The sequence below is a fragment of the Ammodytes marinus genome, assembly GCF_949987685.1.
Source record: "Ammodytes marinus genome assembly, chromosome: 21".
Classification (NCBI taxonomy): domain Eukaryota; kingdom Metazoa; phylum Chordata; class Actinopteri; order Uranoscopiformes; family Ammodytidae; genus Ammodytes; species Ammodytes marinus.
Window position 1 is genome coordinate 21,478,983 of NC_137225.1, and position 24,249 is coordinate 21,503,231.

The following is a 24,249-nucleotide window of genomic DNA, read 5'->3' on the forward strand; positions in this document are numbered from 1 at the left end:
CTTATAATTGGTGCTATAGAAAAAGGATATATCAGGTCAAATACACATAGGAGTTGAGTTTTAAAGGTGTATGTCACCTACCTTTTGGTAAGCATCTGTAATGGCGAAAAGTACCCCTCCCCGCCGTGTGGTGGGTTTAGCTGTGACCGTGATGGCAAAGTCATGGTAGAAGGGGTCAGGGATGAAGGACTTTGTGAGACGGCCTACGTTGGCGTCAGGTCCAAAGCTATAGGCCGGGTAACCCTCGAAACCAGTGACAAAGGAGACAGAGGGAGGGAGGGGAACGCCTATCAACTCCGTCAGGTCCAACTCGCCCTGAGAACCAGGGTCTGAAAAACACAACAACAGAGGTGGAAAAACATGTTAATTCATCACTGGTTAATGGAGACCTCAGTCTACACAAGAAAAATGACCTAAAAAAAGGTTTTCAAACAAGGAATCCAAATAATCAAAAGGTACAAGGTGTTAACGGTTACAATGATCTACTGTCCCTGAAGGTCACGGTAGCTTCTGTACATTCTCTGAATGGTTAGGGGTAGAGATGGAGCGTTGTAATCCAGAACGTTCAGCACTGGTTGATGCCAAAATACAAATTCAGACACACTGCACCTTTAATGATGTATGGTCAACACCGCTAAGAGCACCTGGGTCAAGATCTCCTGGCCCATTTTTATAGTCACACTATATCACTTTCTTGTTGGTCTACAGACATATCCTTATATGGTTTGTACGAAATGCTACATATCTGGTAGTCCTTGGTAATTTGACTATATCATAAAGATACACTTGTTTGGCAACATCAATTACTGAAAGACACATGAAAATGATGAATACCTTCAAGTTGTTGGTATTTACCTCACGTTAAGGATAGTTTGAATTAATTAGTTTTTACGTTTTTTTTATATCCTTAGAAGATTGTGGTTTGATCTAAGTACCTCAAACTAATTACATAAACAGCAAGCAGGTAGCGGAAGCACAGGTTGGCATCTGCGCCTAGACGAAACATAATGAAGCTGCCATGTGTAGTGTGCAGTGCGCTCAGTGTTTGAGTGGTGCTTGAAAGTGACAGTGTATACAATCCATAGAGAGGAGGGGGGCCAGGGGGGGGCCTGCAGATAATTGATTTGCCCTTTGGCCCCCTAGTGGGTTAATCCAGCCATGGGTCAGATGACGGATGTGTTATCGTAGAAACTAAAGCATTCCACAGCAAAGACATCTGTGAGAGAGTTGATAGTATGAAAATGTGAAGTAATCCTTGATATGTATTTTATGTACAGTATATTTGACTTAATTGACAATGGAGTTGAAGTTCCGAATCATAGTCAACCACAAACCGCTCTTTGTAAAACCATCATTGCCGGCCTCTTTAGACAGTTGGAATGTGACAAAAAGTCCGTTCCACCCCATAACGTTTGCCAAGAGGGTGAGGACACCCCCCACCTATATTCATCATCATCATCTACTTGTTCTGTAAACTCACCATTACTGTCTGTACACACGGGTGAATGCACACTTTAACCTCTGAAGCATGGCAGACAGCATGCACACTTATTATCTCTCCCACAGACACGCAAGCACTTTGTGAATGTGGTTCTCTCTCTTTCTATCTGTCTCTCTCACTCTCTCTCTCTCTGTCCGTGTCTCTCTCTCTCTCTCTCTCCACAGTCTCAGTCCACTCTACACCTGGTTCCCCTTAGTGTGAAGACCCTTTGGAACAATCGTCAGTTCTTTTCAGAGCCTATGGGCAGCAGCAGCAGTATATAAAGGCCGGGCATCTGGAAGGCATTAGGTTACACTAATACACACGCGCTGCGCAGTGGCAGCTCCCGTTAATTAGGCCCTGCGCCTGGCGTGTGCGTGGATGCCTGTGTGTGAAAGAGTGACAAAGACTAAAAGAATGGGGGAAAGAGAGACTGAGACTGAGACGGAGAGAGTAAACATTAAAACATCAATGAGAGCAGCATGTGTGTTTACAGTATGTGTGTGTGTGTGTGTGTGTGTGTGTGTGTGTGTGTGTGTGTGTGTGTGTGTGTGTGTGTGTGTGTGTTTGTAGTACGGCTCCCCAAAGGAAGAAAGGCACACTTGGTTCCCAATGCATTAATTGGATAGAGACCACTGCATAACAATGAAGTGCAACTCACACCGTTCTGCTGTACAAACTCCACTGCAGTTGAATACTGTCTGGGACACACGTTTCCTGTATTGTATTTCTTTCAGACATCAATGACTTTGGATGTTAGCATCATGGTTTTAGAACTATTCTTTTTCTTCCATAGGCTACATCCACCGACAACTCAATTGGGAAAAATGTGGGACCACATTCAGGTAGCTTTCGTAAAGATCTCCATTCAACTTGTTATTCATAAGGGTTTTCAATAGGTTATTTCTAACTCCATAAGAACAAAAAAGTATTCCATAAAGAATTGGTGAAATTATGAAGGTTTTGTGAAAAAGTATATCGAACTTATTTGTGTCTCAACTCAACAGACCCTGGTTTTATTAAGCTGTTGGGAGTAACATTTAAGCTAGTTTAAACAAACCCTAAAAAGTATTTTTCCAAATACTCTTTGCGAGAAACCTGAAACATCAGACATTGGCCCTAGACGCTGCCTTCACTCTACAGTATATCGTCTTTGAGATGTCAGAGGTAACAGTGCTGCCAGAGTGTGTCGGCCTAACGATCCCACAGCTCGCCATGTCACTACACTCTGTACTGTGCCCGAGAGTGACATCACTGCAGATGTCCTAACAGCTGGACGGATCACCATGGCAACTAAGACACACTCTCTGCACTCGCACAAGTTCTCATGATACAGCGGGGACCTTCAAGAGCAAGTGTTATTCGGAATAAGTTATTCCTCTGACATGCATCAATCCAGAAAAAAATGTCAGCCAATCATGTTGAAGAAATCTGGCTGTGTCATTGAGAGATGGATGCTGTCGTCCTAAGAATACTGTAATTAATGAAAGCTGTGCAATTCAGTTATGATGCCCCTAGACTGTGGAATATCCCGCCAGAAAGCCTCAGAACGGCAGAAACTCTGGTAAAAAAAAAAATGTAATCTTGCCATTTAATGTGTGTTCCTACTTTATTCCTTTGTGTTGTCTGAAAAGCGCATTGTGACAAACGTGCAATAAAAATAAAGTTTGATTTTGTTTTGTTTTTTTGTGAAATTTTGAAATCCCCGTGCAAGCCGTTGTCAGCTGTAAGAAACTTGTGAGGTATTCGGGGTCAGGGTGTGACTTCTCCGTGTAATCAGACTTGGCTCAGTGTGAACGCCATCTGCACTGGAACGGAGCAAAGGAAAGAAAGAAAGAAAGGAAGAAAGAAAGGAAGCAGAGGAGAAGACGAAGGCCCCGGTGATACAGTACATGTCCAGTAATAGCTGTAGAGTTGTAAAAGATGCTGCTGCCATGTGATTTAGTCTATGAGTCGCTGAGGAATAGCGCTGGCTTTAGTGAGGTGAACTCCCTTGCCTGGGAAGAAGGTCAGGGTTGTAGGTGTCTGTATAGATCAGAAACAAAGAAAGGACTTCTTTATATGAAAAGATTTAGTAGGAAAAATGAAGGAGATGCAGCCATATGGAAGAATAATAAGGACGATTTTGTTTCCTGTTCCAACATGAAAAATGCAGTTTTGCCACATCAGAACATTTTGAATGAACAGGTTCATTGTCCTACTACGTTTGTGTTTGTGTGTGTGTGTGTGCGTGTGTGTGTGTGTGTGTGTGTGTGTGTGTGTGTGTGTGTGTGTGTGTGTGCGTGTGTGTCATTGTGTCTGTCTGTTTGCAGGATATCGAGTGTTTACATGCCCGCTTCCTCTTTTCTACACAAGTTAAATCTGATCCAAACACACTGCCGTCTCCGCAGGGCTGTCTCCTAAATACTTCAGCGTGTGTTGGGACTTTGTGTTTCCGACTTGAGACTGTCCCTGTGCGACACACAGCGCTATAAAACCCAGACTGTTATGAATAGCAGAAAGCGCAGTATCCCACTATTTCATAAGCACTATACCTGAAAAGGTTAGGAAAGAAACCTTTCAAATAAAACAACAGCTGCACTTGCGGCCCTTTTGTTGATCCTTTTACTAAGTGGATGATCTACATTTCAAACATTATAGGTTTAGCCTTTGGGAAATACCTGACTTTTTAAACCTTTTAAATCAAAAAGGCATTTCTTTTTTTATATGTCAAGGCAATGTTAAAATGCAGCATATTCCTGGAGAGTTAGTTGACTTTATGGAGAAGCTTGAGGATCCATCAAGACAAGAGAAAGTTCAGCTGTACAAATGTACGACTTGGCTTCAGTTAGAGTGGAAACAGGTGAAACCAAACTCCACAGCACTCGCTGCACAAGTGAACACATGAACAAAATACTGCAGATGAGGCAAAAAACTCTGCACTACTACTGATATATTTTTTTAGCTTGAAGAGGTAGACTTAATAAAGCATACACACACGCGCACACGCACACACACGCGCACACGCACACACACACACACACACACACACACACACACACACACTGTACACCATTAACACTTGCAACAGCTAGTGTTTATTGGGAGAAACTCCAGGAGCTTTCCATTATAGTAAGCATTGGACCTTGATATGATGACAACCATTTCAGACAAGATCAGTTGCTCAGCTTTAAGATTGGCTAATATATAACTCTACTATTTATTACTTGGACTTCAGATATTTTAAGATATAGTATAAGAGCTTGACCAGAAAGAAAGAAAGAAAGAAAAATAAAGATCTTAATAACGTGGTGGTGATGGACACAGCATTTGGACAACACTGAACGGAGCCGGCCAAAGCCCCTAGGCTGTCCGTCAAGACGTAGCCATTTGTAATGAGCCGTCACATGTAATGAAACACAGTCAATAGAATCTAATCATCAACCCTCTATCATCTGTAACTCCACATTACAGATACTTAGATATGGGGACATGCTCTTGCACCGGGTTTAAAACCGTATGTGTGTATGTGTGTGTGTGTGTGTGTGTGTGTGTGTGTGTGTGTGTGTGTGTGTGTGTGTGTGTGTGTGTGTGTGTGTGTGTGTGTGTGTTCCCATCCATGCAAACATTTACATGGACACTTTGTTTCGGCACAAACACTAAGAACAAATAGCTCGTAAAAGTTGTTCACCAAGTGTTAAGAGATGCAAAGCCTCTCGGTTACACAGCACATCCTCTGTGGCTGTGGTCACACCACATCTTACACACACACACACACACACACACACACACACACACACACACACACACACACACACACACACACACACACACACACACACACACACACACACACACACACACACACACACACACACACACACACACACACACACACACACACACACACACACACACACACACACACACACACAGTTCTCTCTCTCCCAGGGTCCAACACAATGGGTCCTGTTCACCTTTCTTTCCAAAACTCTTTGAACTGGGTTGACTTGAACTTTGACCTTATACATTGAGGACATCTGCAAAAAAAAAAAAAAAAAAAACATGACAACATATTGTTAAATTATGTTGGGAAAATTAAGCCAAAATATAATGCAGACACCGATTTGAGGCGATACAAAACTAATATTGAGATAGCAGGGAAAGCACTTGATAGCAAATGCATCACCAGGCTACAATTATAATTTTTTTTCCTGACAAAAACCATAACCCAATAAAAACTACATGTGATTTTGATTACATCCAATTGCTGCATTGACACGAGGACATAAATGATAGACCAGCATTATTTGAAAAATAAAATGCTTAGTGGGACTGTTTTGCTGACTCGATTTATGGTTGATCGGCTTAAAGTATTTTTTTTTAAAAGAAGAGATATGGTTTTGATTTCATGCACCACAGCAGTCATGTAGTCCAACACCCGTTTCATTTGGAAGAGGCTCACTGAAGATAACCAGATGTCCTCCTCAGATCTGCGTGTTTTAAATAAACAAATGTAGTTGAAATAGCCACACACTCAAAACAGGGATTTCCTTTCTATTCTATTCCATTCTACGACTCAAACACTAGCCTCTATAATGTTTCCCTGTAGTTAGACAAAACAACACACCTCCCATTGCTTTCATTCAGAGGCTCAGAGACTTTGATTGACAGGCGGAGGAGGTGATGTCAGCCATGTGTTGCATTGAAAAAAGTAGGAAGTTCTAAGTAAATTGCCGAGACCACACGGCCTGTGTGTGTGTGTGTGTGTGTGTGTGTGTGTGTGTGTGTGTGTGTGTGTGTGTGTGTGTGTGTGTGTGTAACTGGAGAACGTACACAAGCGTGCATGTGTGACCAGGTGAGGCTAGAGAGCAGGCCTCCCATTTAGTCACAAAGCTGCTCTGTTGAGTGTGGAGCTAAAGTGCCAAGTTAGCGCGCAGTGATTAAGAAGGAGAGCGGGGTTTAAGTGTTAACGCTCTAGCTGTGATCAAAGCCTCTTTGAGTGCTGAGCTCAGACCGTGAATACGTCTTGTTCAGGGTGATGTCAGAAACAAAAAGCTTTTTTTTTTCTCACTATAGACAGGGATTAGGCCTTTGTGTGTTAGTGTGGGGTATGAAAGGAAAAACACTATAAGTGCCCCATGAATGACGTCTTAATTGGCTTTATGGGAGGCTTTGCTTTGGCGTAAGTCACACTTTGCTTAAACAACAAATAACATGCAAGTTTTAGTAAAAAGATAATGCAAGATAATCCCATGTATTGATACTGCTGTTAAAGAAGTGTCGCCTATATTTTTATTCAAAGGGGAAGTCAGAGATTCTGGAGAACGTGTGTTGTCGAAATCACGTTTAATCAAAATCAGTGAATGATAAATCCAGTGTCAATACATAGCCTAGGCTCTGTAAACTGGTATGTAAACAAAGGGGCCGAGCGAGTAACATGCCCGTTTACAGAGCTCAGGGTGTGTATGAACCCCAGATTATTATGTTTTTCAGCGCACACACAGTATGTACATGTAGCTGATCGTGAGAAGATATTTACTGATTTTGACAAAAAGTGATTTTGACAACAAGCCTTCTCAAAAATCACTGACTCCACCTTTAAACTGAACTGCACATTATCCACTGAAAGATAAAGTCCTATCCCACTGTCTCATTCTTTGGACTCTAACAAATCCAAAAAAAAATACATGTCATGTTTGAGTCGAAATGTAAGCCTTAGGAATGAAGTAGCACCTGCATACTTGACTCTCCTGTATGTAAGGAATTTGATAAGGGATAAAAGAGGCCTGTGTGCCTTCCGTGTACACAGAAACAGACAGTGTAACACATAAAGAATGTCTCAATGTCAGCAAGCTGGCAGCCTGGTTCAATTTGATGCAGATTTTTCAGAGAAATGTTATCAAAAACAGGCAGTTTGTGGTTGATGTTGCCTCCGTTTATTGATCCCCTGAGGGAAGAAACGGGTGTTGCAAGAAGCTAACTGTAGCAACTGTATAACATATGAGCCACACATGAAGAAAAATGTGCACTTGCGATGATTTGTGTGTGAGAAACTTTAAAAAAAAAAGTGTCTCACTTCTTTCTAGTGGCAGCTATGCATATGACTTTGGTTTTTCTTTCGTTTGTACACATTTTGAGAAAAATGTATCTGTCTGTCTCCACTCCTATGTAATGTACAGTATAGGTGAATGGACATTTGTCTGTGATGCACTGACAAAAAGCAATGTGCCGTTTAAGAATTTGGACTCTAAATAATCAGAACTCACGGTTAATGCTTGGCTTCTAGGCTACTGTAAACACAACTAATGTTTTCTTTGGAAATAGATTTTAACTTTGAACCTAAATCACAAATCAAGTCTGCAACACAGAACTAAAAGATACGCCCATTTGGTGCTGAGGAAGAACAGTTACAATGGAGTCCTTCATAGATGCTCAGAAATGCAAATAGATATCTGGAACTGCCTTGTGGGTTTTCCAAAGACGGGGGTAACCTAGTGCAAGCTGTAATGTACAGCAGAGGTATAAAAAGAGCTTGTTCCCCATTTAGTTGAATGCAGAAAAATGGTCAGAATTGTCAGGAAGCTCACTAAATGTGAAGAGACGTTAAGGTCCTTTGAACAAAGTTTGTTTCGATCTCTCAGAAAACTTTGCAATAGATTAACATTTGTTCACAAGATTGTGTGTAGGAGGTTTTTTTTTTTTCGTCCTGCCCTTGAGTACAAACATTTGGCTCCAGCAGTCCTCGTAAAGCAGAAGGACATTTTCTCAATAAAGCCAACATGAGTTAATGCTCCAATGGCCTCGCAACTGGACATCAACACAACACAAGCACAGCTGATTTTACCATAAAATGGAAACAGCTTTTTTTTAACAGCAATTTTAATTCAAACTGCTGTTGAGATGAACCAGATGGTTTACGAGAATCTGCATGAGCTGCTTTGAACTTTTGCTATCCCCGCTGCTGGAATAGAGCCAAGCATATTTCCACATAATTGTATAAAATCTCTTGTTTCTGTCTAAGCTACCACTACCATTCTTATCAGGGCAAAGGCAGTTAAAAGCATGGTACTAATTTGAGAAGCCAATCAGTCCAGACTGGACAGGCCACAAGAGAGTATTTGGGGTATGTAGTGCTCAAACTTTATGAGATCATAACATTTGGGAAGTGTTGAAATGGCAGAATGACAGTGTTTTAAAATGAGTTTCACAAGAGCCTGTTCCCATTGTTGCATGCCATGTTTGTAAACTGGCACCGATTAGGTATGCTGCACATTCATTCTTTATGGGTGGTTATTAAAACAAAAGTATTCCTGATGCAACTGTCGAGAACATGAACCACAGAAATATGCAATCGTTACTCACTAAAAGACAAAACAGAAAAAGCCTGTCTGCAATTACCGGCTGTTACCAAAAACATCACCACCAATCACTTCCATATTCATATACAGAATGATGATAACCGATCACTTTTCCATGAAACATTATACTCTTGGCTCAGAAGCACTGCTCTGCAAAAAATCTCAGTGCCAAGGACTGACTCAACTAAAACAGTGTCCATGTCCCCGGTTCACCCCTGTACAGAGAAACTGAGAAAAGGCTTTGCTTCAGCACTGTGCTAGCTAGGGGCTAATGAGCAAGGCACAAGCAATAAATTCCTGGAGTGGAAAATAAATAAATAAAAGAAAATGCAATTACCTCGTCGGGTAAAAAGGAAGCTAATCTTAAACATAGAGTGTTTTCGGGGGAAATTCCACAGTAGCCAAACCAGGATGAATAATACATGATCCTGCAGGGTGGGGAAGTGATAAGCTGAATGGAGAGCTGAATGGATGTTAAGTGGCTTTCGGTCACAGACTGAGTAATACTAATATCCGAGGTTAGTATCTTCAAAAGTCAAGTATGCAGGAAATTTCTCATAACATTTCAAGAGCTGGCAACAATGCTCCTTTGAGTATTTCTAATTAGGTATTGAAAATGCATTGTAGGTTTTCTTTGCCTTAGGCTCATCTAGTTAGCTTGGATGACAGGCCCAAACAAATATGAAATTAAAATCAATCATTATTGCAACAATTATGATTGTCCCATGAGAATGACCGTACTATGCTTTTCTCTTTTCCCATACGTGTTAAGTGTGCAGACAGCTTAACACTCAGGACTGACTTAACTCCTTTGAATTTGTTTATTCACTTGCAGAAGTTTGTAGAACATTGCTTTAAAATTAAGTTTGACCACCATATTTCAAGTGTGCACCCATTGTTGTGGAACAAGAGAATCTCACATCTGCCCATGTCTGCTCATAGAAATAACTCTACTGTACCCACCGCAGCAAAGAAGAAGTAGAGCATACTGTCTCTTTCTTATTGATGCCAGCTGCAATATTAAAACCACCAAGCAAGACTACCAGATGTGAAGAGATTTGATTTATTATTACACATACTGTGGGCCTTGTCACTGTTTGTATTTGCAGTTGAGTAGTCTACTTTTTTGCTGATGATGTAGTTCTGTTCACATCATTGCTTTATGACCATTGGTTGACGTGGTTGTGATTAGAACGCATTGTCTCAACAGTTGAGATATTGGACAGTGTCGCCAAAAATAAATGAGATTCAGTAGCCCAAGATCTGTTTCACCATTAACCACAACAGGTGCAGCATCAGCTGTGTTTTACTGTAGTTAGGGGAAAACGAGGATCCTGCTCCTGAACATAACGATCCCAATTTGCTAGACATATCTATAATCCAAACCCTCAGCTATGGTCATGAGTTTTGGTTAGTGAACAAAAGAATTAGATCACGAAAACAAATTAACAAAATAAAAAAGGAAGAGAGCTGGTGGTTCAGGCATGTGGTCTTGTTGGCGCCATGTTAAGATATTGTGGGTACCTCAGACTCGGAGAAAAATACCTTTTGGTAGACCAAGAACACTATAGATGGATTATATATCTCACATGGCCTGGCAATACTTCAGGATCACCAATGATTACCAGAATACATGGTTTTAGAGATGGTCTCCTGGTGTAACAACTTTATTTGCTGCCACTAAATCCAGTTAAGGGGGAACACATAGGTGGATACAATGTATGTCCAAGCTACACATGAACCATAATTTTGGCCCCATATCTTTTTACTACTGATGCACTACTTAAACTTAGAGAATAATAAGGTTAGTAGGTTTCAGTGGACAGAAGTCAAACCACAGTATAGAAATCACTGTCGTGGAATTCTTGGTATGCAGAATGGATTTGGCAGTAACTGTCACTGTTGAGTAAAATTCATATCCAAAGAAAATGGTCTTCACTGCTGAGCTTCTGCAGGATTAAGGAATCATAAGTCACCTAGTTTGGGTTGTCTTCTTCTTCTTCTTCTTGATTGATGAGGTTGGATTTAGAGGTTCATATATCATTTTGAGTGTCCAGATTTATTTTTGCATTTTCCTCTTGAAATGTTAACCATATGTGTGCTGGAAGATGTTCTGCCAGTGGCCAAACCCTGTAAGAAAATAGTATATACTATGAGGGGAAACATTGCCAACCGAGACCAGACAAGTTGGAAGCTGCAACAATAAGTGCATTACTACATAAATATTCTGCTTAGTTCAGCTTTTAAAAGGATCAGTCTTTCTATAGCTCTCTCACACTGCACTACACACACACATACGCATACAACGGGCGCCTTATGTGTGACAGGTAAAGTGAGGTCTGGACCGGGGTGAAAGGGGCTGAGTGGTAAGCGGAGCGCATTCTTGTGCTCCATCCAACATTTATCTTGCGGAGCAGAGTCGACTGTCAGTGAGGCGGACCAGCTTCTTCTTGGCCGGTGGTCTCACAGACTACTGTCCATTTAATGTACGAACATATATACAGTGGAAATCTGTTACTGAAACACTCTGGCGTTTAGTGTAAATCTGCTATGTAATCAACTTTCCCTTCTAAGGAAGAAGGGTCAATGGCAAATACAAACAGTTTATGGACGATGTAAAGTTGAGTCCGATGGCGTATGTGTTTCGTCCAATCCTACGTGTGCATATTATATAGTTAGATCGCTATTAATCCCTGAACCTTGACAACAAGTAAGGGTAAGTCGTAGGTACAAAACAGCATCACGCAATTAAAAAATTAGGAAATGCCTCATGATCTGACTTCAATCTAATCACGATTACCACATTAATGCTGACAACTCTCATAGATACTGTGTATACCAAAGAAGAATGATCTCAACTTTAAAGTCCACTTTTCCAAGTCCAATTCCTACGTTCTGAGTATGTCTTGGAAAAACCAAGAAGTCTGCCAGAAGGGACTGGCTGACGCTACACAGCACAGCACTGCTGTAGGTTTCATAAGGGGTTAAAAGGTCCCAGTGTGACTAGCAGACCGTAGAAAAGCAGCTTATAATGACTTCCTAATGACAACATTGTAATTGTAGTGTTCAGGTGCATGGTGGGTCATTGCAGGTCAGCACAAAAACAGGATTGTATCATCATGATTTATGTCCATGATGTTTAACTGTTGTTAAAAATGAACTTCTAAACATGAATGGGCTGATTGTTTAGGACTCATTTGGTTCAGACTTAAAAACAACTCATGAAATCATTTATATATCCACTGCTATACCTTTCACACACCTCCCATGTCGTGTTACACTTTTAAGATAATCGTTTCTTTCTACCAAAAACGTTACAGTGAGCCAAAACTAAAGTGAACACCAAGTTCTGGAATGTATTTGGCTGAGTATTATGGGAATTCTAACTGTCTCTGCAGATTTAAAAGGTTGTTTTGGTGAGAGTCTGGACCCTATGAGTCAAAGTCTTGGTGTGTGCCCATATAAGCCAACACTCAACACTGGACAGGACTGGGGTCAATGATAAGGGTCCTTTTTCTCCATGTCTGTACAAGCCCGGAAGGTTCAAGGCTGCAATGAACCAACGGCCAAATAGTTTAGTTGGTTATGTCAGTGGAGCTAAGTATTCCTCCTGCCTGTCTCACCAGAAACACACACACACACACACACACACACACACACACACACACACACACACACACACACACACACACACACACACATTTGGACACATATACACACATATAGACACGTACAAACACACACACACACACATACACTGTACTGCCAGCTCCCTGCTCCTTCAGAACCCTTATCTTCCATCTTACAGTAATATGGAGGCAGCCTTGGCAATAGAACAGTACCACCTTTGTAACGCAGAATTGTTGCCTTGTTTTTCCTTAATGGTTCACTTTAAACCCCTCGGGTCACTTTTCAGCACAATATTGGAGTTACATGCAATTTTAAGGTTCATGTTTTGCCCAGTTAGAAACACAAGAAGAGCTGAAACGTTCTATTTCACGGCTTAAGTATACAAGTTAAGACAAACATCTGTATTACTTTAGCTCAACAATATCCCAGGCCTTATTCCCACCATTAAACTCACTCTACTTTAAGAATACAGATCATGCAAGTGACTTTTTATGCACCATTCAGCATAGTTAAAAGCATCTTGGGCTGATTAGAAGAGCCGAAAACAACAATGGCAGATCCGATGTTCTGTTGTCATGCCAGATTTTGGTTTTGCTTATTGAACAAAAACATCAAATACAGGATCATAAATAGTTGTAACGAGATTGTATGCAGCTTGGAAAGGGATGTTGGTGCAGGAATTTCTTTAAGATGTAAACAGAGCCTGGTCTTTCTATAACATCTGGCTTTGCAACCGTCCCACTTGTCCTGATCCCGGGTGTGCTGCGTACTTCCAGTGACTCTCAAGAACCTTGAATATAGGTTAAGCTATTTAGACTTAAAGTTAAAGCTGCAAAACCTCAAAGTACCTTATACAGATGTAGCATCAAACGAGGGAGCTTAACTGCCACAAATGTATGGAAAACATTCTTAAAAGATTTACCTCTCACTAGCAAATGGATCTGTAGATAGAAGTGTTACCTTATAGTTTTTAAAAAAAAACGTTATTGAAGAAATTCTCCTTTACTCTGCCTGCAGGGTAATTAAAGCAACTAAAGGGCGGTGCTAAAAGCGGATGTCCACAGGGGTCAGATGTCACGGGGCTCCGTGTAAACGCCACGTTGTTTCGGCTTACCCCAAGCTGTGTTTGACCAGCTGTAGAAACTGCTCTCTGACCAAGGTGTCAGAGGAATGATGGGCTGACTGGAAAAAAAAGAAAACATTGCCTGTTTTTGGCAGCTTGCCACCACCATGTCCGAGAGAAGGTGCACAGACTCTTTCATAGTTTATTGAAAAAAACAGTGGGGTTAAGATGAAATGCAAGAGAGAAAGGAGACAAATGAGTATGAAAAAAGATACTAGCAATCAATCACCAATTAAAAAAAGAAGCAATAAAAGGGATTGGGGAAAGCTTATTTTCCACTAAATCAACAGGACAACTGGGACCTTTTGACAAAAGTGTTCTTACAGAAGAGAACATTGGAGAAAAGGAATGGAATGGAAAAATGCTGAGTGTTTGAATGTGAAAAAAAAAGACTTTGAGAGAGAAAAACTTGAACCGCAGCAAATGTGCTAAGGTGCAACTGAGCGATTAACAATTGAACGACTCACTATGACCTTTTCATCTTCATCCACATCAGCTCCTCAAGCCATAAAGAATAAAACCCCTAGAGATCCCCTTTCCTTCTTTTCCAGTGATGGATGCCAAGGCTTTCGCTGTCAGGCAAGAGGTTTGGCATGTTTGTATTCATCACATAGGAGATACTCGCGTAGCTTATCCAAACTGTTCCTACGGAGGGGAGTGTGTGTGTGTGTGTGTGTGTGTGTGTGTGTGTGTGTGTGTGAGGGAGGAGCGGGGTGGGGGGGGGGGGGGGGGGGGTTTGTTGAGTGATACCATCTGCTTTGGCTCCGCAGTGCGAGTTGTTCACTACAGTCTGAAGAGCGGGCGGTGGGCCAATAGGCTCGCAGCGTTGTCCATTCACTGAATGGAGTGTGTCCGCTTGCTTCCACGGCGCCTGTTGACTGTCACTGTGTAAAGAGTCCTGACCGGCAGAGCTGGTGAGATGGGAATGACCCGGATGACCTCAGCCCAATGTGCTAATGTTAAGTTTAGAATGATGTTTGTTCAGTAGAGATGTTTGCACTGTATTCATAGAGCAGAAACTGTCTGTAAAAGGTTCCTGTTAGTCATAGAGACAAGGGCAAAAGAGGGCAGTGTGTTTCTTCTTGAGACATCTTGTTAAGATCTGAGATAATCATCTTGTATCTTGCAGCACATACACTTGCTTAGTGGTGTGTGACAACTTTTTAGTGGAAGAGGGTGGATTGGGGATGATCATGGGGGATTTTTTTGTATTTGTTTATTACAGTTGAAGTCCTGCCACATACAATTACCTTGTTTCTTTCTACTGAGCAATTTGGTTTGGTACGGTATGGTTTTGGTGAAAATTCCTGAACTCCAAAGTACAGTGATTAGACACCACCGCAATTACTCCTCATTACCAAACGTGCCAAACCACACAAAGCAAAATGCTTCTTCAAAAAAAAATTAAACTCTGAGCAATTTACGGAATGGAGTCTTCTTCCATCCTTACCTCCCTCAAAACTTCATTGGTCAATTAGTGTCTTAATTGGGTCAAACAGCAGCCCCAGGAAATGACCTCAATCCTTGACCCTTGTGTCCTACAACAACTGGAACACTCAGCAGCTGTTAGCATCATTTGTCAGGGCCAAAACCAGGTCAAGCTCATTGGCTTGTTATTTTAACTTGGAAAATTCCTCTTGTCTCCCAATTACTTGGAGTGGTGTGGCAACAAAGAAAAAATTCCCAGCAATTTTCGGAGCACTCATTTAGAAGTGGACAGACGTGTATTTAATACACTGTGAAGGGAGTGGCTAATTTTATTCTTGTGGGGGGGGGGGGAGATGTCTGAGAAAGCTAAGAAAAGTATGCAAACTGATCAGAGGGAAGATTCACAACCCAGGCGAATGCAGGCAAAACTAAACAATATCAGTAGTGCAACATTTCAATTTACCAGCCAGATATTGATGGTATGACTAACCGTTAAGATGCTTAAACCACATGTTCTTCTCTTTGCCTGCTGTGGTCTCCACTTAAAACCTGCAAATATTGAATGAAATCGGAGCAAACATTTTTTGGTTCAAAACAAACACATAAAACTAACACAGACAAACAACTTCTCCAAGCTTCATAACCAATATCCCAACAGAGCCATTTATTATAATGTGCACTGTAACGGTCCATCTCCTTTGTACCCCCCAAAGCCTGTGATGTTTCCACTCCATCTGCTAGCTCCACATGATGGAAACATCTGCACACAGTCAAGGCTAGTCGCTTCCAAACATGATTCTATTAGCCGATTTCACACTGTGACCATATGACTCCGCAGGGAACAACTTTGACTTTTTCGTATCGCCACAATAATGTCAACTTCTCAATCAAAAGCTTGCATTGTGTTGGAAGCTGGAAGACACATTTCTTTTGAGTAATGCCAGAAAATCAGAGCTATGAAGACTTCTTCACTTCATTTCATTTCAACTCTGGCATTTTTATGGCAAAGATGAAACAAATGAGTTAAAAAGCTATTCATCTTTATTATAACCGGCTCTGACGCCATGCAACTAAACGTTCCACTATACATTTTTAACACTATTCGGATGGTTATTACAGAAGGATGTGTTCTTGTGTTGTTAATTGTCTGATTTATGCTAAAAAATTATGGAAACTGAATAACTTAAATAAGTCATTAAACTGGACATTAAGCAGTTAATTTTGACACATACACACACACACACACACACACACACACACACACACACACACACACACACACACACTAACAACCTCTTTCTTAGCTCTCTAATAATAAATAGCCTCAGTGCTTTCGAGATTGAGCAGTTTGATTTTAAAGAGCCAGTGTTGACGTAACCTAATCCAGAAAAAAATGTTACGACGACTCAACCTTGGTCCTGCCGGTCTAAAGATGTCTGCATGTGGGTATACAGTGAGTGTGTGAGAGTTCTTGCATGGGTGTAAAGCTTTCCAGATTTAGAAGCTGGCCTCTCTCCCCACTAAACAGTCATCCTTTAACTGAGGAGATTGCACATGGACGTTAACCTCCATAAAATCCTCAACAAGTACCTGCTGGCACACTGGCAGAGCCTTTCATCCATGAACATCTGCTCTCAAGTTCATTTCCTCAACTGGGAGATAAACCAAAATCCCTGCCCACGTCACACTTATAATCAGGAGTATTAGGTTAATCAGGATATGCTTAAGGAATTCAGGTTTCAAGATTTCTTATACTATTCATCATGTGGTGAGAGATACATGAGCAATTGACTTAGTTTTGAAGAAAATGGAAAATGAAGTCGTCAACTTTGTTTGGTTCGTCTTACTGTTATCCATTGCTTTAAATAATCACAGGTGCATTTCAGCTCCAATTCAAATGGAATCCGACCGCCTTCATGGAACTGTTTACTTGACGTGCTGTATATAATTGTGAATTTCTTTTCAAAGTAAATTGCTTCCAGATCCTCCGGATGGGACTGATAATGCATACAAATTGCTAACAAATGCGGAAAACCCAAAACACCTGTTGTTGGGATAGTTTGGGATGGGCAGCCACATGTCTTGAACATGAAGAAATACGTATGAAGCTGCTCCTATCTGATTGTACAGATCTTATTGTGGGATGGTTGGATTTAAACATGTTTCCATTTCTGTTGGTTTCTTTACCAAAGTCACATTTATCTCTGTAGTTTGACCTGATCTGATGAGGCAACAATGAAAATTACACATGTGTGTCACAAATGATTGGGATCAGTAATTATTTTCACATTTGAAAAAGGTGCTCAGAAGAACTTTCAGTTTGTGTTAATTATTGCACCCCCTTTGGAGAAAAGCAGTAGTGTTTTTTACTACACCAGCTCTAGTTACTGGGTGAGTGTAATGTACTCATGACAAAGGCATTACGAAAAACTATATAAAAAATAGCATTATTTGCACTGATGGTCTTGTTTGTTATTAAATGTCATTTATGATCATCAGAGGAAACTGATGTGTAACTATATAAATATTGTATATTTTCAAAATGAACTTCAATCTTTCCTTTACACTTCTTCCCCATAAACTGAGATTCAAAGCCTAATTCAAAAGACAAGGACATCATAAGACACAACTCAATTCAAGATATTCTATGTTTATCTCTAGGGTGCCTCACAAGGTCGAGTTATAAAGAGTTGGATGTCTGACTTTTCTTTTGCCTTATTTGACATTTATACAATGTACTTTTTGACGCTTCAGAGGCCAGACCTGTTCCTGACCCTAGGAATGGCCAGCTTCTCTTGCCATATTACATTAAATACATTGTTATAGACTGCCAGCTTTGACTGGTCCATCTGGTGTGCACACAGATTTTAACTAAGCTTCCTGTAAAAAAAAAACAGGTTGTGTTCCAGAGCTTGTTATAAGTGAAAATGTTCCCCAAACTGTAACGAGGAACAGTCCAAAAATGTACAGTGTTGTAATTTAAAAGAGAGATCTTGACTCTGTATAGCCATCAATATCTTGTGCTTAATGGTTGGGCAAGCCTAACTGTATTAGTATCACCATGTATCAGCATGATAGGTGTCCACATTTTTGCTAGACAGCTCTTTAAGTCAATGTACATGGAGGAAACATGTTTCTGAAACCACAATCCTTCCCCATAATAAGCAAGTGGCGACCTCAGTCCACTCATAACCCTGACAAATACCATGTCACCATACACTTCAGAGCTCCAGGGTTACCACACAAGCCAAACGCTGTAATAATAATAACAAATAATACTAATGATACTGCCTGTCCTCCTCTTCTTGTTCCAGACCATTACGTCTAAGCTGTATCATCTGTTGGAAACGCAATAGGAAAGCCTTGGAGCAACCCTGTACAGACTTCATATTGTAGAATGGGACAAGGGTGAGTTGTCAGGGTTACAATCTAACCTTCAAACAACATTTCTTTGGGAGTGAGAGAAGGAAAATGAAGGATGAAAGGAAAGAGTTACGGAGATAACTGCTAAAAATACATAGTTTTGACATTTACTGCAGGCCAATGTAGCGCTAAGCAACAGCAACAACGAGTTTTGGGATTAATAACACATGCTCGGTATTATAAAAGGTTAGTTTTCCTGCACCCATCAAGTGATGTTAACAACACTGTTCATATTAAAAAGTACAAGAAAAACTAAAACATTTTCAAGGCAACTGTTTTCACCAGATTTTTGTATTTTGAGGCCAACTAAGACTCTAAAGTTTGAAGGGAAAACTGCCTACATTGGAACCATCTGACATTTACTACTGGCCAATGTAATGCTTAGCAACAGCAACACAGTATTTCAGAATTGATAATACAGTCAGTTAGTTTATATTAGAGGATAGTTTTCCTGCACCCATCAAGTGCTGTCTACGAGGTTCAATAACTCTTCACTTTTATTTAAGTATGGTGTCTATTTAAACTACATACCCTGTGTTTTGATGATGTATTTCTTCTGACCACAAAATCCAACATGAACACTGTCAAAATATCTTGAGGTTTCTTTCTGCTTGCCTATTACCATCAAGAGAAATGATACTTCCTCTCAGTTGCTCTGGCTGACATAAGGTCAATTTAATTGCAACAATGTCTGGCAGTGACTCAGCCACTCTCCAGGTACTGAATTCATCTGAAACATATCCACTAACACACTTGCTTTGTTGTGTTCAGGGCTAAAGCCACAAGAAGGGAAAGGATTACGTCAAAACAACAGATAACTCTGCCAAAATTGGTGCTCTTGCCACGGGTGTTTTGCAGTCAGGTTATACTCAATAATTCATCAAAAGCAAAGTGGTTTCCCTGTTGGTGTTATTTTGCTGAGAGGATATTTGGCCAGAGTTCATGTTTTGTGTCTAGCTGCCAGAGGGAAGGTTATCAAATCCAAGGCTGCCTGCAGAAAAGTCAGAAGGCAGAAGTGGCCTTAGGTTATATCACAGCATTGAATGATTTACCTCCCCCCCCCCCCCCCATGGCCACGGTGCCAGGTTTGGCTGTACAAGGTTGCTGATAATGGGATATATACAAGGAATTGCTCAAAGGAGACAAAGGGTTTCTCTGAAAGTTGGGAGTCTGATTCATACGAAAAAGTCACAGGTGAGAAAGTAAGTGAATTATTATTTTTTTCATTATGCAGGTCAATAATTAATCAGAAATGTCAAGAATCAAGTTAAAATACAATTTTTTAAAGAAGAATGCAGTACAGTTGGAAAGATGTTGACAGGTTAAAACCTCCAGGATTCATCAGCTCATAAGCAAAAGGATATTAAAACACAATCAAAGCCAGACAATGGGCTACAACCTACTTAAAAAAGGTCCACTAATAACACTGCTCTCTATACAACATGATAGCATTGACTCCTTAAAAACTGTAGTTTTACCAGACAAACTACAGCCAAATGTACCAGTAATTCACTGTTTCACTGGAGTTGCAATTCCAGGTTCTGCTGTCCATGCAGATACATTCTTCTCACCACAATGATTATCCATTAAAACCACTGCCCACAGGTCACCCACAACGCCAAGTTTCATTCCATTTTCACGGGTGCATTCAACTGAACCACGAGGGAAGTAGCTCTAGCTGGAAAGGCAAATTACTTCTAACCAGGTCCACTTATGGTCAATTAACACAAACATACTGCTGCTTATGTCATTCCAATTTAGTGGGACTCAAGTTTTCTGCTTATTTTCAACAAGCATTTGTTTGATAGTGTTGCCATGATGACTCGCAACTCGATGACTGAATTAGAAAGGATCTGTTGAAACAGCCTGAAATGGACTTAAGGCTAAATAAGGACTGAACCTTGCTCTAAAGTCTGTGGGACACTTGCAAAACATCCCTTTCTCTCAACACTTTGGTACGGTCCAAACACAAGGTTGGTTTTTTTTTATGACAGTTACAAAAACATTATCTGTCCTGCCCAAATTGGATAACAAATCTCATGATCCCCCCAAAAAAAGTGTTGATCTTAGTTTTGTTCCAGACCAAATCATATCCACGACGGCCAGACATTTCCAGCTTAGTGTAATAAAAACATCAGAACTCTTTTCAGGGGCTGAATAGGTGTTGACCTGACTCTCAAATCTGAAAGCTTTTCGGAAAACGGATCCGTTTTTCTTTCAACTGTGGTCAAAAGAGGCTGCTGAAAGCTTTAGGGGCCTGAGCGGCAGACGGGGATGTGTGGCGTGGGGCTGATGGATGGACTGATGACAGCATTATTCAACCAAAGGACGGAAGAAGAGGATGAAATGGTCTGTCCACTCACCTCTAATAATATTGGAAGGTTTCAGGCACAATACATAACAACATTGATCCTATGATTTTGAATTGTATGATCGCTTTATCAAATACCCTAGTATAGTAAAAAAAAATGAAAAAAAATCAGTTTAGTTGTTTTTCTTTTCTTGATGCAAGCAGGGTATACAGCGTACACAAACAGCCAACAGCAAAGAGGTTTCACCTAGTTATCATTTCCTGCATGAATTTCCTGGATAAATAAAACACTCAACAGAATAAACAGCACGAGGCTTGTTCAGAGCTTACAGGTTAACAAACAAAGAGAGAGTGATGGGTCAAACAAACAGGCAAAGGATTAGGAAGATAGGAAGAGAAAATATCAGAAAAAAATAAACAGAAAAGGATAGAATCAGTTTGGAAGCCATTAAAAAAACAAGCAAATAGTAACTAAAATATAAACAAAAGCCAGAAGGGCAGCAGAAGAAAGGAACATATGTTTGTTGTTGTTTACTCTCCAGCGGCAGTGAAACAAAGAGGTAAACTGAGACCCAACCATTCATTACATTTGTAGTGGAGTGAGTTGACAGTGTGCACCAAACCAACGCAGCTGCAGACCAGCTGAGCGTACACACACACACACACACACACACACACACACACACACACACACACACACACACACACACACACACACACACACACACACACACACACACACACACACACACACACACACACACACACACACACACACACACACACACACACACACACACACACACACACACACACACACACATGCCACAAAACCAGCATCAACACCACTAATCCCACCTCCCACTGGGGAACAATCAGGATTCCTAATGCAGATGCTCTCCGGGGAGTATTTCCATCACTTTTTGGCTATTAAGCTATCATCATATTGATCTCTCCCCTTCACTGTGTATCAAGCTAGAAAAACTGCTTAGCAACTACAGTCAATCCACTGGAAAAACTTACATCATAAAAGCAACTCATGATAATTCAAACGGGGAATAAAGCAGGTGTTCTTCAGACTGGCCAAACTTGTTCCAACCATGCAAACAATACAACTGTTTAAATCAAAGTGACATAGTTTTGCGTTTATGTGGGTAAAATGTTCTAGACTTTTCTTTGAAGTCCATTGGTTGGTTTGCTAATGACCAGAAGTCATCCATCAGCTGGACAGGAGACCAAACCAGAGCCACGGGGGTTCAAGGTTGAGACAACATGCAAGTCACACTGCTGAGCTGTGACCTAGTGTAACCCTGTGGTGGACGGATACATTATTATGACCCATGCAGTTTAAAGCCCTGCCGGCACAAAAACTAGCAAAGTCTTTAGTGTTTCCCTAGCTAGAAGCTGAAAACAAATATTCTTAGGATTTTCAACATGACAACGATATACTGTAAAGTAAAGAAAAATGCCGAAAGTGAGTAAAAATTTGAAAGGAGCTAAAGAAGCTCAGGAATGGTGTGGACAGAGTGGTTGACCTCTGATTTTTCTATTTAAAAGCAGCATCAATGATAATCGCCTTGATAAACGTTGCACGCCCTTACACTTCAAGGTCAAAATTATGTGGACACCCCCTGTCCACATCTTCATCTAAATCCCACATCACACATATAATTGGGCAATTTGGTGTGGAAGAACTTGACAGGCCCTCACAAAGCACTGATGGCCTATGACCCATTGAACCCATCCTTTAGGATAAATTTGAACTGCGACTCCGAGCCAGGCCTTATAACCCAGTATAAGTGTCTGACTTCATTATCACTGGTGTGGCTTGCAACCTGGCTCCAAACTCTTGAGGAAATCTTTCCAGGAATGTGAAGCCTATATGGTTTTGGAATCAGATGTTCAACAATAACATTCAATGTAGGTGTAATGTCTAGATGTCCACACTGAAACTGAAACTGGCATTTCTTACACCCACAAATTTTTTAAAAGCTTCACACAGCTGCTCTGAACTCCATGACCTCATTGGACACTCAGATGCTCCGATGCAGCTTGAGATGTTCCTGTTTCTCTCTCTATGTGTGTGTGTGATCCCCCAGACAACTGAACACACACCTGCTTGTTTGGACTCTATCTTTTCCACCCTGACATACACTTTTCCAGACTGTTCAAAAATTCCATGTTTTCCTCCCATCGAAGCTTCTGTGGTTCAAAAATGCAGGAAGCCGGCCCCTCCCAGGAATATAAACACGACGCCAATGCATTGCCGACCGCTTTATTTTGGTAAATTAAAGTTTGGATGCACCTCTAATCCCTTCTGACGGGCAACAACCTTACAGTATGAGCGCGGTATTTCCTAAGGGAATGCAGCGCGACTCATAACTTATATCACGTGTCACTCTCAGTACACAGGATGCACTGTGGCTCAGTCAGCCGTGCCCTTTACAGCTGTGACCATGTTTATATGCTGTGATGTTCCAACACTCAGCTACAGAGAGGAATTTTCCTTTCATCTGGCGTCACATTTACAGTTGCACTCACTCAAACCTTCAATGGCTACAGTCTGTTATTTGACATTGAACAACCTTCTCAGAGATCTTTTATCAGTTGATTTTGAAGGGAAAAACAGTGTGTCTCTTTCACTCTGGACCTTATGAATTACTATTGTAAGCCAATAACCAATATAACCAATCACAACATATTATGCAGAGTTGTGCAACAAGGGAACTCGACCTATTCATAATCATATTCATATGATGCTATGTCTCTATAGAAAGTTTGGCCACATCTGGAAGACAACACAAGAAACATCGTCCCAATTGATATTGTCAGCATTGGTTAATGAGGCACACCCATCTCTGTAAAGTAACCGTTATTAAAGAATTTTCATTGCAAGGGGAGATGACATAATGATGGGGAAAAAAATTAAGGAGTAGCTTCCAACATTCATTCAGACAAAGGAAGCCATCATGATTGCACAAAGGGGACTGTTGATCATTCAGGGTTGTTTTTTTTTTTGTTTTTTTTTTGGGTGTTTTCTATTAGACAGATTTTGGAGAGGCAGAGTTGAAATGGGGAAAAGAGGGGATGACATGCAGAGAACTGACCATGGGTTGGATTCAGCCCAGGTCTGCTGCAAGGCCTGAGCTTTTAGGGGGACGCTCTAACCAGTACACCACAAGCATCCCCGAACCTTCAGGTTTTATGTCTGTTCAGTTCAGGCACCATGCAAGATGGGCCCTCAACTTTGGCTCAAATAAATTCCAAAACTATACAGTAAGCCTGATCAGGTCACTTGACCCCTTGAAATGATTGATACAATCCGTCCATGTAAAGGCAATACAGAAGCTGAAAATGGATAGACAGACAAATAGAAATTGACAGAATGAATTACATCAAAAAATCTATAGGACTATTTTGCAAGGAAAGACAGCCTTAATATAAACAGCATCAATTAAGTTAAGGCCAAGGAAAGAACCACATCAAACAGAACATTAGATATAAAAGCTCTTTG

At 40.8% G+C, this 24,249-nt stretch overlaps 1 protein-coding gene across 2 annotated transcripts in view; it reads right to left on the reverse strand.

Moving 5' to 3' along the window:
• The window catches only part of LOC307267975 (collagen alpha-1(XV) chain-like), a 240,457-nt gene that overhangs the window by 210,612 nt on the left and 5,596 nt on the right, over positions 1 to 24,249 (reverse strand). For both annotated transcript variants that reach the window (XR_013845430.1, XM_080050470.1), the window contains exon 3: positions 82 to 329. Coding sequence is in view for 1 of the 2 variants with exons in the window: in XM_080050470.1 (XP_079906596.1) it covers positions 82 to 329 (248 nt within the window). In the remaining variant the exon portion in view is untranslated. The remainder of the gene's footprint in view (positions 1 to 81; positions 330 to 24,249) is intronic.